The 12,730-nt window shown below is 41.1% G+C and overlaps 1 protein-coding gene across 1 annotated transcript in view; it reads left to right on the top strand.

Moving 5' to 3' along the window:
* ammecr1 (AMMECR nuclear protein 1) overlaps positions 1-12,724 on the top strand; it is a 14,037-nt gene extending 1,313 nt beyond the window's left edge. Inside the window, exons 2-7 of the mRNA XM_035666085.1 lie at positions 1-391; positions 5,317-5,427; positions 6,693-6,807; positions 6,993-7,083; positions 7,219-7,315; positions 8,554-12,724. Of these exons, the coding sequence (XP_035521978.1) occupies positions 1-391; positions 5,317-5,427; positions 6,693-6,807; positions 6,993-7,083; positions 7,219-7,315; positions 8,554-8,668 (920 nt within the window). The 3' untranslated portion in view covers positions 8,669-12,724. The remainder of the gene's footprint in view (positions 392-5,316; positions 5,428-6,692; positions 6,808-6,992; positions 7,084-7,218; positions 7,316-8,553) is intronic.
* Positions 12,725-12,730: the final 6 nt, after the last annotated feature.

Raw genomic sequence — 12,730 nt, 5'->3', positions numbered from 1 at the left:
CGCCCGGGTCGGGGAGTCACGGCGGGCTGGGGGCGGGAAGCGGGGTGGCAGGAACCGGACATTGTGGCTCTGAGTTGGGGATTGGCTCCTCGGCGACCGTTGCAGCAGCGGCGAACGTGAGCAGAGCCAACGGCCTGGGGGGACCCGGGGGTAACGTTAGCAGCAGCAGTAGTAGTAGTGGTAGCAGCGGCACTAACGCTCTGTCCCCAGCCCCGGCCGGTTACACTTCATCCGGCCTCTCCCCGAATCTCAGCTCGGGACCTGGTTCGGGAAGTGGAGGCAGAAAAATGGTCGTCTCAGCGGAGATGTGCTGCTTCTGTTTTGACGTGCTTTATTGCCATCTGTACGGATACCAACCTCCGAGAACACCCAGGTTTACAAATGATCCCTAGTGAGTATTCTCGTCTTTTGTTGTTTTGCTGCATGTCAAAGCTCACTGATGTACTCTCTCAACAAATGTCTTGTGCGGCACTCTTGGTGGGTTTACCTCTGTATTGTGCCCCAGTGTTGAGGGCACAAACTGTCACATCGAAACAACATTTCACTAACGGTGAATTTAACGTGGAAAAAAAAAACTCGCGGTCCTAGCTTCATTTGGCTAAGTTGGAATTTGGGCCTTTCCGAGGAGACAGTCTGCACCGGCCTGTAGCTGCACCAAACTCACACTAACGTTACAATGAATGATCTGATGTGGTGTTATCAAGCCGGGCACCACCGAGTGAGGCACTCTGTCACTTTGAGATGTCCCGTCGCGACTCGGCGACAACAAACATTTTGAGATGCCGAGAGGTTTGTCCAACTCCAATAACACTGGCTAACGCTAGCTAAGCCCGGTGGCTACTCGCTCACACTAGCCACCAACACTGAAGCTAAAAGAAAGAAAGAGGGAGGAACAGTGAGATAACACCGCTTATTTTTTCGCTTTGCTAGTTTTGGACAGACCATTAAGCCTACTAGAATACAAATCACCCGACGTTAACGTGACTATTCTTAGTCTTTTCACTCGCCCTCAATGAACTCCTGGTTGCCACATACTATGCTTAGCTTTGTTAGCTGTGTGCTACGTTAGCTTAGCAACGAGCCACTAATGAGCTTGTAGTAATTAATTTAATGGTGAATGTATTAAAAAAAAGTCTCAGTGGCATCACGGTCAGATAACCGGCCACAGCAGCTGCTCGCTCCTTTACGGTAGGTCGGGTTTGTTCGACGTGCTGTCGACAGTACAGCCGATGTAACTTAGCATCAACCAACAAAGAAAATGTTTCTTGCTGAGCACCAAGCAGTCCTAACATTCCTTATGGCCGAGTTTAACAGCAACAGCATTGGCAGTGTTGAAAACCTACAACAAACTATCAGTCAGTGCGTTTAAACACCCGAAGCTTTAACTTGTCATCATTTTTTTTTAATGTTATGACAGATTTAACTATAAGATCACTAAATGTATATGATCTGCCCGCACTCCTGCGCCCTCCCCCGAAACATATCGACCCCACCTTATAGCAGCGTTGTAATGTGATAGCATGTGACTTTGCGGACATTTTACTTACATTTCGAGGCCATGAAAGGCTTGTTTACAATTGCAACCATGGTAGACTATTCTATGGTATTGATCTGTAATGGTTAAAGGAACTTTAGAGTGACTTATTGACACGGGTAACCTTTTAGATATATTAAAATAGTCAATGGGATAGCTATATTGTGATTTTAAATGTGCCTTTCTATTACCATGTGACAAATTACTAAAGTGAAAAGCATGCAGGCACTTAAACACAATACATTTAAATGCATATGATGTGTTCTGAGTGGTGTGTATTGATGTTAACAGTTCTAACCCTCCCACAGTGTTTCCTGGTAAACATTATCTATTTTCAGAAGCAATCCCTCATACACACTGTATATGTATACCATAAACAAATTCACATTCTCTGCACATTCCCACCAAAAGGATTTTTGGCAGCTATAGTTGAGAATGTATTGAATTTGTGTTCTCTAAATCACAATAACATCTCTAATAAAAAAAGTCCATCTCAAAATCACCTCAGCATACTCCAGGCTTCACTCATTCAAAAACAAGAGCCAGTCAATACATACTTAGTGGACAGAGCTCACTGTACCGTACCTTTGGTGTTAGCTAGACTAACCAAATACATGTGTTAAATAAATGCAGATCCAACACACCCGGTTTGTTTATTTATGTATTTATTTTTTGGTGAATTCGCTTCAGACGTTGCTGATTTTGTACACCTCTATCGTACGTACAAATATGTGAGCCACCGGGAAATATTTTCCAGATTAGTGTTGCCATTGATAACAAAAGAACAACAATAAACAATCGTGGTGTTGGTATGGTGATGTGAAAATGACCACAGAGACTCTTACTCCAAGGCCCAGTCCCAATGTATAAAGCCTTGGCATTAATGATAGAAAACCATAAATTGTTGGTCATTTCCTTTAGCAAAGACATGGATAATGTGTTTATAAAGTGTTAAAAAACTCAGTAAGTTTCACACACTGGAAGCTCTGTGTTTTGTTTTAACTTAAAGTAGATGCCAAACTGTTGACATTAAGTCAGACTTTAAGGGTTAACATTTTGAATCCACATTGGGTGGTAGTAGGTTAATGCCCACCAGTGTGAAAACTCCCACAGGTCTGAGAAACTCATACTTATGGTCTGTGGTGTCCTCCGAATGTCCTTCACTTGGGGACATTGTCAGATTGAATTACTAAAATGCTCAAAACAAATACCACATTTGACACAGCCACAGTGCTCTGCTTAGCCAGTAAACAATGTAGGGCCTCAGATTGGGAACATGTCGTGATCATATTTTAGTGATATTAAAATTTTAGAAATGGTAATGGGATTATAATGGTGACCCATCCCAATCTTGAGTCTCTTGGAAGACGGTGTGTGTTTTTACTGTCTAGACTGGTGACTGGCTGTCTGGCTTACATGTTGGCATTTAATAAAAAACGGCAAGTCTTCTCCTCTAAATGGAGGATCACAAGCTGAGAGCGGTGACTCTATATCTGCAAAAAGGCAGCTGCTTCAAGGGCGGCCGACAAATCATACATTTGAAAACATTTTGCTCTGTTGACTGCAAGAAGACCACTGGACCACACCAGGCTGCAGGTACGTCAGCATAACTACTAAGATAATTTAGCTAGCTAACTTCAGTTGGCTTGAACGGTTGTATAACTTGACGTAGTCACTGTCGTTAATCGGGATAATACTAACTATTATGTGTAATGTTATGTAAGATCACGTAGTTATGTGTATCGTAGGCCACACTTTGATTTTGTAGCTATAGTAAGCGAAAGCAACAACTGAAATGTAAGATTACAGTGAAAAATTTGTTATCTTGTTAATGCATGTAATCTCCATTGTGCTACTGAATGGTGAACACTAGCAATCTTCTCTTTTCTACACCAACCCCCCTGTTGATCCCTCGTTTGAGGACAACACCAGAAGTCTACAGCCTTTCCTCACAGGCAGAGAAGGGGGGATGATCCAGGAAAGGTAAAATGAAGCCAAAGGACAGTTGCCATGCAAAGGTTTTCTGAGGAACTGCTGGGTGAAACTTCTGTAAGACATCAATGTCTACAGTAGAGACCACTAGACACTACTTCGTTTTTCTTTAGACTCTTTGCACCTATGTGCTGTAGCTGTAATGTTTTGTTCCTTTGTAATTTTTTTAATTTTATTACTGGTACTTCATTGAATCAGAACTTGAAATTTTGGTCTTGAATTTGTAAAACAGTTGTTCAATATGTGAAGAAGCTAAAAATAAAATGTAAGATTTGTTCAAAGAGAAATGTCTCATGTATGTTTCTTTTTTATAAAATTTGACTTTTAAAAGCTTTAACTCCAAAGCGTATAGGACTTCTGGCTCAAGACTTGAATGAAACAAAAAAAAAATAAAATAAAATAATATATATATATATTGTGTATGAACCAGTGTAAAAGTTGAAGTACCAGTATTGGTTCTGGTATTGAAAATGTCTTCACAGGGGAAACACTCTTGCCTCATTTTTTCCCTTATTCTCCTTTCTCTTTACACACGCTCAGTGTTGATGAGTAAAGTTAGAGGAGAAAAACAAATATCACAAAGCTTTGCTGTATCAGTAGTCCCAACTAGAGAAACCGTAAAGGCTCCATACTGGTCCATGGAAATAAATAAAAGATGGGTTAAGATAAATGATCAAAGTCTCTGCAATTGCAAGTGTCTTTGTGTGAAAGTGTCATGTTGAATTTCAGTTTAATTGGTGATCTTAAAATTGGACTGGTTCTCCTGTTAACGAGGCAAAAAGTAGTTTGAAACCCTGCAGTGGTATGTGACTTGTGATTTGTGAAAACAAGACCTTCGATGGGAAAGTGACAATAAATCAGTAAGTCAAGTTAACTAAACACAGTGAATATTTAAATACAATCTGCCATTTACTGTTGAGAAACCAGGGCAGCAGCAGTCAGTGTCGCAGTGGATTCTGTGACTGAACAGATTTCAACACATTAAGAAGAGACAAAATACTCTGAAGCATAAAACAACACTTGTGGTGGCAGGAAAGCTCGATTTCAAGTGTATTTGTTCCATTAGATTTGCATTAGACAGATGACTGGAAAACACAACTGAAAGGAGTCCGGTGTAGGAAGGGTGGTGGTCCTTATTTGCATAATACTGCATGGCAGTCGTGCCCTCTTTTGCACAATTGTGGTTCTGGTCCACTGTGATGCCTATCAACAATGTCCCAATGAGTACTGTTCTTTGAAATGCTTATTTCAATGAACCTTACTTATGCAAACCCAAATGACATACCTTTTAAACTGTTATCTTCATGTGCTTTGCTGGCGCACTGTTGGGTCCTTTTTTGCAGTATTAAACAGTTATTCATTGTCAATATCACATGTTGTTTATGAATTCAGACAAGTGATAGATTTTTATCCTGCGTGGGATCAGTTTGTGTTTCTCTTGGGCAATGTGGTTTACCAGAAGCAGTGTCACCATACAAAAGATGGAAAATTACTACAACATGGCTAATTATACACCATAACTATTACACATCTAATACAACCTAACCTCATTAAACAAAGTTTTTATTAACCAGTCATGTGTGAACAGATGGCCCAGTGCTATGAACAAAAACCTCTGCAGTCTTGCATGAAAACTAATCCGTTGTGGTTTAAAAGACAACAGTGCCAATTTTACCTAATGTCAATAACACAAATGGTGATGTGTGCTGTTATTTAACTGCTACAGAAATGTATGTGTGCACATTATTAAAGTTCAACTTCTTTGACATGATCTCTCTGTTGTCTTTCAGCCCGCTGTTTGTCACATGGAAAATAGGCAGAGACAAGCGGTTGAGGGGTTGTATAGGTACATTTTCTGCCATGAATCTGCACTCAGGACTCAGGGAGTACACCCTTACCAGGTGAGTTGTTTTTCTAGCTGTAAATATAACCAAATGCAGAGCAGGATTATGGAGAACACTAGTAAACTGTAGTGAATGATTACATATGATTGTATTTTTATTGGAATCAAGTCCCCTAACATGGGCAACTTTCTATGATCAGTAGTAGTAAATTAACCCCGGATTAATTGATAGTTGGCCTGTGCATGACTACAAAAAACATCATTTATGTTTCTTATAGTATTTAATTTTGTCTGTTTCATTTATGTAGCTTGCTGTAACCCTGTTATTAATGTCCCTAAGTCAGGTTTTCCATGATTTTTTGTTGAGACCTGGTTTTATATACTGTATATGTGTATGCACTTTTCATTAACAGTCAAACAGTTAGTGTGCTAGCAACACAATTAGTTGTTAACACTGGGGTTGATGTAGAAAGATACAAAACAATTATTTGTTTAACCTTAATGACCTGGCACTGACATAAAGAGGATAGGCAGAGACACAAATGAAATGTATTGGTAAGTTTACCATAACTGTAATGTATGGACTGTTGAAACTGTGAAGTTGTGACAATAAAGAGTCCTTGTGTAGTTTTATTGGGCAGTCCTATAACCTTTCTCAGACAAACACAATGACACGGGTTAAACCCACACTGGTGGTTGGTCTGAATGGATCAATGGATCGTCCAGCTGGTGGGTTAAACGCTGGCTGGGCGCTACTTGGCTTTGGTGGACAATTATTTCAATTAAACCGAATTTAATAGTTGTTAATATTTAAATGTCATGTGAGCCGTTACATGACACACTTTAACACATGAGAGGGAGCCCAAGGGCAGGTGTGTGTAGAGAATTTAAAGTTTACAGTGACATTTTTTTTTTGAATCTGTGTAAATAGGGAGTGTAAACAGGGCCCTGTGTAAATACCTGGTGAAGAATTTCTTTATTAGCATTTCTTGACCTGAGGGCAGACACAGCTGACCTGTCAAATACATGTAAACACACACAGCTCCTTTACTGGTACTGTGTACAGACACACGCTCTGAGCTGCTGTGAGTCCATGCTGCGACCACGCTGACCTCTGTATGTTCATAGGTCACCTACACGGGAGAAAAGGCCCTGTTGATCCTTCATCACATGTTGGAAATCTGGGTGGAAATTTTCCCCACAATTTACAAATTATTGGACTCTTGGTTATCAAACTACTGGGTCTTTTGACACTTGACTGTGCTAACTTTTGTCTGAATCAGATCTTGTAATGGTATTTTCTTTGTGCTTTTATGTCTGCAGTGCCCTTAAAGACAGCCGCTTCCCCCCTATGACAAGGGATGAGCTGCCTCGCCTCTTCTGCTCAGTGTCTCTTCTCACCAACTTTGAAGACGTCGGTGATTACCTTGACTGGGAGGTAAGAGACATGGTTTGCTAAAGCATTTGCATTGGGAATTGTGGTGCCATTCATAGGTGGCACACTCTACAACTCATACAAACAACACATGCAAAAACGTAGTGAAAATGTTTTCACTTTGTGGATAGAAAGATTTACGGGGTTAAAAACACATAGTGTTTTGTCATGTCTGTGTTGAATTTTAGGTGGGTGTTCACGGTATTAGGATAGAGTTTTTCAATGAAAAAGGATCAAAGCGCACCGCCACCTACCTACCAGAGGTTGCAAAGGAGCAAGGTGAGACCCCTTTGTGCCCCTAACAAGCCTCATCTTTTATTTTTATTTTAATTTTTTTATAAAGACAATGTAATGTTGCACTAAATGTGGATTTTCAGGAATGTGTGGTGAGATATAACTCTTTATTTTATCAAGGTTGGGACCATATTCAAACCATAGATTCCTTACTACGAAAGGGAGGCTACAAAGCTCCCATCACAAATGACTTCAGGAAGACCATTAAGTTAACCAGGTAAGAATATACTTGTACACTGTATTAAATCAAAGTCAGAGTGAATTATCATACAACACAAGGTTGCACAACAAAATGAAAGTTTGCGGTTCCTTCATTTTACACACAAAGATAATCAAATTCATAGAAAGACACATGAAACAAATAGAATAAAATAAACCAATATTTATAGGTTTTTATATATATATATTTATTTATTTATATTTTATTATTTGCATTTAGGGGAATGTAAAACAGCAGCAACAAGATGGTGCTGATAATATGGTTTCATCTTTACATAAAATAAACTGCGTCCATCCACTTTGACTGCGTTTGAGCACCATGCATCTGGGATGCTGATGGAGCAGGTCTCTGTAAAGATGTGGGCACAACAGTCTGTGATTTCCCGTTGTCTGGCCAGCTGGGTCCCATTTCATCCAGACCGGACATTAGCCGGAAGCAGCCTCAAAGTCCAAGCTTGGCAAGCATGGCTGCTATCCGGCCCTCATCCTTCTCCTCCTGGAGCGACAGCACCCGCCACGGTGGCGCTGGGTGGATCGTCTCAAAGTCCACTGCGCTTTAATCCAAACCCCGCGCTCACTTTTCTGATGACTGTAAGCTATTTCTGTCAAAGTTAATGTGTGTTTCAGCAATAGGCCCAAAACAGATTAAAACCAAAACAGAAGTTTGAAGGATTGGCGACAGCATCTATATGCACAGCCGTTGCCATGGTCAGAATCTCCCAGTCCAGTCAGTTTAAACATGAATTTTAAAGGGACTAATGTCAGAGCAGATACTGGCTCTACATCAGCTTTGTCCTCTCATGTTGATCAAAGTCCACCGACTTTCCACATCAAAGTCCGTTTACAGATGTTGAGGAGCACTACTCCATATGTGAAAAATGTTGTATAAAGCCCATTGTGGCCCCTGAAGGAGCTGCACGAAATCTAATAAATTGCCTCGAGTGTTGTCACTTGAATTCTCCAAACGAACTGCTGGCAGTCAAGTTGCATTGTGGGAGCAGTAAGGGAGGAAAATGTGTTGAATAAGAGAGACAACATCTCTGGTTCTGCTGCATCAATGTTGATACTTTTTAAACTGTCCACTGTGGGTTGTACAATGTGCAGCAGTGGAATACTCTTTGAGTGTGTGTCTAGTATTGACTCGTTTGTGTTGAGGGTCACCGGCTGATCCCAGCTTTCCTAACGTGACACAAGGGTCAGCTGGGCTTTACCAACACATCTTTTTACCCTTCCTAGGTACCGTAGCGAGAAGATGACAATGGGTTATGCAGAGTACATCGCCCACCGCCAGCACCATCACTACCAGAATGGCATCGGGCACCCTCTACCACCCTACAACCATTATTCCTGACAGCGAGCCGCATGACCAATCATTGGACCTCTCCGCGGACCTTTTCCCAGGAGAGCCCGCCCCCTCCTGGTCTAGCTATTTCTACTACTGTACCATTTTATGATGATAGTTTCCGTTGCCATGCTGGCCGTCTCCCAGACGTTGACATGGCAACGGGTGGCAACGAAGCATCATTTGATTATGGCAAGAAATCCACGTTTCTTTTTTTCTTTGCCTGTGGTTAAGTTTTTGCAGCATATGTATACCTATATCTATAACCCCCTTCACTCATATTTTTGAAAATTAAACAAATACTAGATTTTATTAATCTTACGTATTTTCAGCAAACCTAATCAGGTGTTTGATTCTGTGGATGGAAGGAAGTCTCTTAAGGTGGATTAGTCTCGCGCTTATATTGTTTAGGCTTTGCTACGATTTTACATTTACTAAGAAAGTCCTTCTTTTCTCCCCTTCTTTTCTTTATCTTACTATCCACACATGTATACCATGTAGCAAGGCAACTGCAGTTCTCAAAGGCTGTGTCGTCTCTATTCTGATTCCTCTCAAAAGAAAAAACGATTGACTGTTGAGGTTGTTTTAGCCTTGTAAACTCTTGTAGTGTTGTAGTTGGGACTATATATTGGGATCTGTATACTCCAAAGTATAGATAGTAGGATTGTGATGCCCTTTAACCAGCCTTTGCTGGTAGTGTTTATTGTTTGAGCTCACAACCGTGTGTGTATTTCTGTGTGTGGATATAGATATTGGTCTGCCACGAGATGAAAACAGTAGAGTAAATTGGATTTTTACCTAAAGATTCCCTACAGAGATTTTTGGAAACCTCCCGAGTATTTGTGGTGTTTTGTGGTGGAACCTGTAAACCTTAAACTGCGTTTGTTTTGTTTGGCTAGAGTTTACAGCCACGTTCCCTCTTTTTCTTTTTTGTTGTTGAACTTTTTCATTTAGATTCAAAGTAATCGTGGAGGAAGCCATTTTGTCTGAGGATAATCATTTCCCTGCAGGTGATTTGTTAATTATCTATGTAAAATGGGTTACAAGTGGGTCTGATCTCCCCGCATTGGAGAGAGGGAGCAGGCGTAACTACAGGTCCCTAGAAAAAAAAGTATGTGCATGAACAATGCTTTTCTTTAAATTTACTGTGTCTGTTGGTTTCTGAGTTTACTGGCAGGGAGTCACTTGGCAGGGACATCTACTTAAAGCCATATTCTCTTTTTATTCCACACTTTGTAAGAGTCGTCTGTTGTTTGGCTTGAAGTGTTATATTCGGTGCCACTTAACTGGTGACGTCTAATATATTGGGTCTTCAAGCTCTGAATGCAAACTGACACCAGCCAGCCTCAGGCAAGGCTGCGTCACTGAATACTACACAGACCCAGCAGTTTCAGTCATTTGTCGGATGCCTTGTATATTGCCCGTGTCGTCGTGGAAACATTGTCTTGCCTTTTCAGATTATAGCTAACCATTGTCACTCGTATGATGTATTAAAATTGTCATTTTGAATGAAGACGCCACTCGACGCACAGAGGAAGTGATCTGATTAACATGTTTGTGTCATTTGGAGGTGCATGTCATTGTGCTCTTTAGAGTCTCAAGCAGTTGCAGAAATGCAGCTCGTCGATTTAGTTGTGGAAACCGCACTACCACCGTTCTCCTCTCACACTCTGCTGTTCAGCGAGATCCCGTTGATCTGTGTCCACTGCACAGGAAATGTTTAGATTTGTGGTCTGTTTTGTCAGCTGTTTGGCAGTAAGTTAGAGCAAACACAGTCGCATTAGTTAGAGCAGAATCTCTGCATGGGGGCCAAACGGCTTGCAGTTGAAGTCTACAAATAAAAAAAGCCAGGGCTTTGTAAGGACTTAAGAAGCCATTTCCCATCCAAATATTACTTGTTGTGAGTCACATCCACACACACTAGGCTAGTTAGATTTATTTTCCAGAATGTTTGAACCATGGAGGATAATCACGTTGATCCGCTTGCTTTGGGTTCGGTTTTAGTTTTGCGAACTGGAATTTTTGAGAGGTTCTTGTTACTTGACCAACATCTTTCTTCGTAACAGCCTTTACTAACTGACAGGTTATTTTTCTTTATGCAAAATGTCAAGGGCTTTTGGCACTCCATCCACAGTAACCCGAAATGACCCAGATTTAAGTTGTGTTGCCTTAAACAAATGATTTAATAAATGATGGACCAGTAGATGATGCTCTGAGTGTTCCTCTGTCCCATGGTTTGCTCTTTCCCAGCTCCATCTTCACACCACAGTGTAGGAAAGGGCCTCCGACGATGTTGTCCTCACTTGAATGCCGTTGCTAAAACTTTCTCCGACATATGGGGGCTCCTGTATGCCTGCAGTCTCCTGCTCACATCTTACCCAGCTGACGGCCCTCAATTCCATCTTTTCCGAAAGCCCCACGTTCACGCGTTCTCTTTAAACAATGTCGCACACTGTGGTGGTGTTACCCTAAATGTTTTAAACCATGGGAAGACACTTTAACGCCTCTAGTAAAAATGTATGCTTTTATGTGAAGTACACTACATCGTGAGTTTCAGAGAGGAACAGTCAGGCACTCAGTTCCTGGTCCATTTAATACAGCACAACCTGAATTCTTCTGCTGCAAAACCAAATTGACCATGCTCTTTTACATATATGTCTTTGTATACACATGCAATGTATTTTGTTGCATGTATGTATGAGTATGAGACCTATGGTTTTATCCATGATATGCTTGATCTATGGCTTAAACACTCTTATTAACCATTAAGAGATTTAAAAGACAAATATGGTGCTATCGGACCTCATATTGGGGTGGTCACAGCTCGTGACTGGTCATGCGGACTCATTGATCATATCATACTTAAAGATGTTACATGTAAGATTTGCTCTTCAGTATATTGCTGTGAAGTGAGTTATGACGGCGCATTTTAATACTGAAGGATGTGACTGTCACCGATGCAAACAGTAGCCCCATAAATCTGTGCTTTCATTAAGTCCGAAGTGGGTGATTTGGGATCAATTCCCTATGGGAAAACCAGACGGATATTCTTACATACATAATGAAGAAAAGTCCCTGCAGCAAACCCGTTATAGGGGCTATGGAATGTACTGTCAATGGTCGTTATTACAATTTAACAGCGATATATTAAGAGAAAATCCTACATGTGTTACCTTAACTATCCTTGATATATGCAGATCTGTTCAACAGGTGTTTTATTTTTTTTCCTACCAGTGCAAGTCAACACCCCTGCAGGTTTGAAAGGACAAGAAGTCACACGTAGCCTCCTTCCCCTCAATTACTCCCCACACTGTGGGCCGACCTCATGGCCTAGTTTGTCAAGGTGTGATGTGTGTCGTTCGGTAGACGGTGGCAGTAGTAGTGGTCGTTGCCTCTCCTGGAAGATCGGATGCTGCTCTTTGCGAGCACATGCTCCGTTTTCCTTTAGCTGCTGAATAGTTTTGACCTCTGAAAAAGCAAAGTTTGAGTTGTGACTAGTGAAAAGGTCCTGTTGTTGAGGCTCTCGCAGCCTCTCAAACTATGTCGAAGGTAAGCGTCTCCTCTAACGGCGACGCAGAGTTTTACGTAGAGCACGCAGAAGATAGTCCTGCTTCTGTACTGATTAACTGTTTAAAGCATTGATACCTCATGGGATATTATGGAACGACATTTGTAGTTTGTTGTAGCAGATTGTGTTTTGGTTCCATACCAGGGTTAGAGTTCAGCCTCAGCATTCCTAGTGTGGTCATTCTCATATTTCGTGGAATGCTCAAGCTCATGTTACCTTCGTATGTTTGACTGAACCAAAGATGCCAGCGGCCATGCCCAAATGCTGCTCTTCAGGCCTGGCTTCCTGTCCTTCCAAAAGACACCCCTGCAATTGACAAGATGTTCTATGTTTTCTTCTTTTTTTTTTTTTGTGTGCGACTTCTCAGCTGTCTTGACTTATTAAGCAACCCAATTTTTCAATGAATTTTCATTGAGTCTATCTCTGAAGCCGTATATGGCATCAAGGATGGTTAAAAATGGTTGCAATTGTTGTTACTTGTTTTGTTTATTATTATTATTATT

This window comes from Morone saxatilis, unplaced genomic scaffold (genome assembly GCF_004916995.1).
Source record: "Morone saxatilis isolate NCDOM2014 unplaced genomic scaffold, NCSU_SB_2.0 Contig20, whole genome shotgun sequence".
NCBI classification, from domain to species: domain Eukaryota; kingdom Metazoa; phylum Chordata; class Actinopteri; family Moronidae; genus Morone; species Morone saxatilis.
Note: the sequence above shows the minus strand (reverse complement) of the source record. Positions and strands in the feature narration are given on the sequence as shown.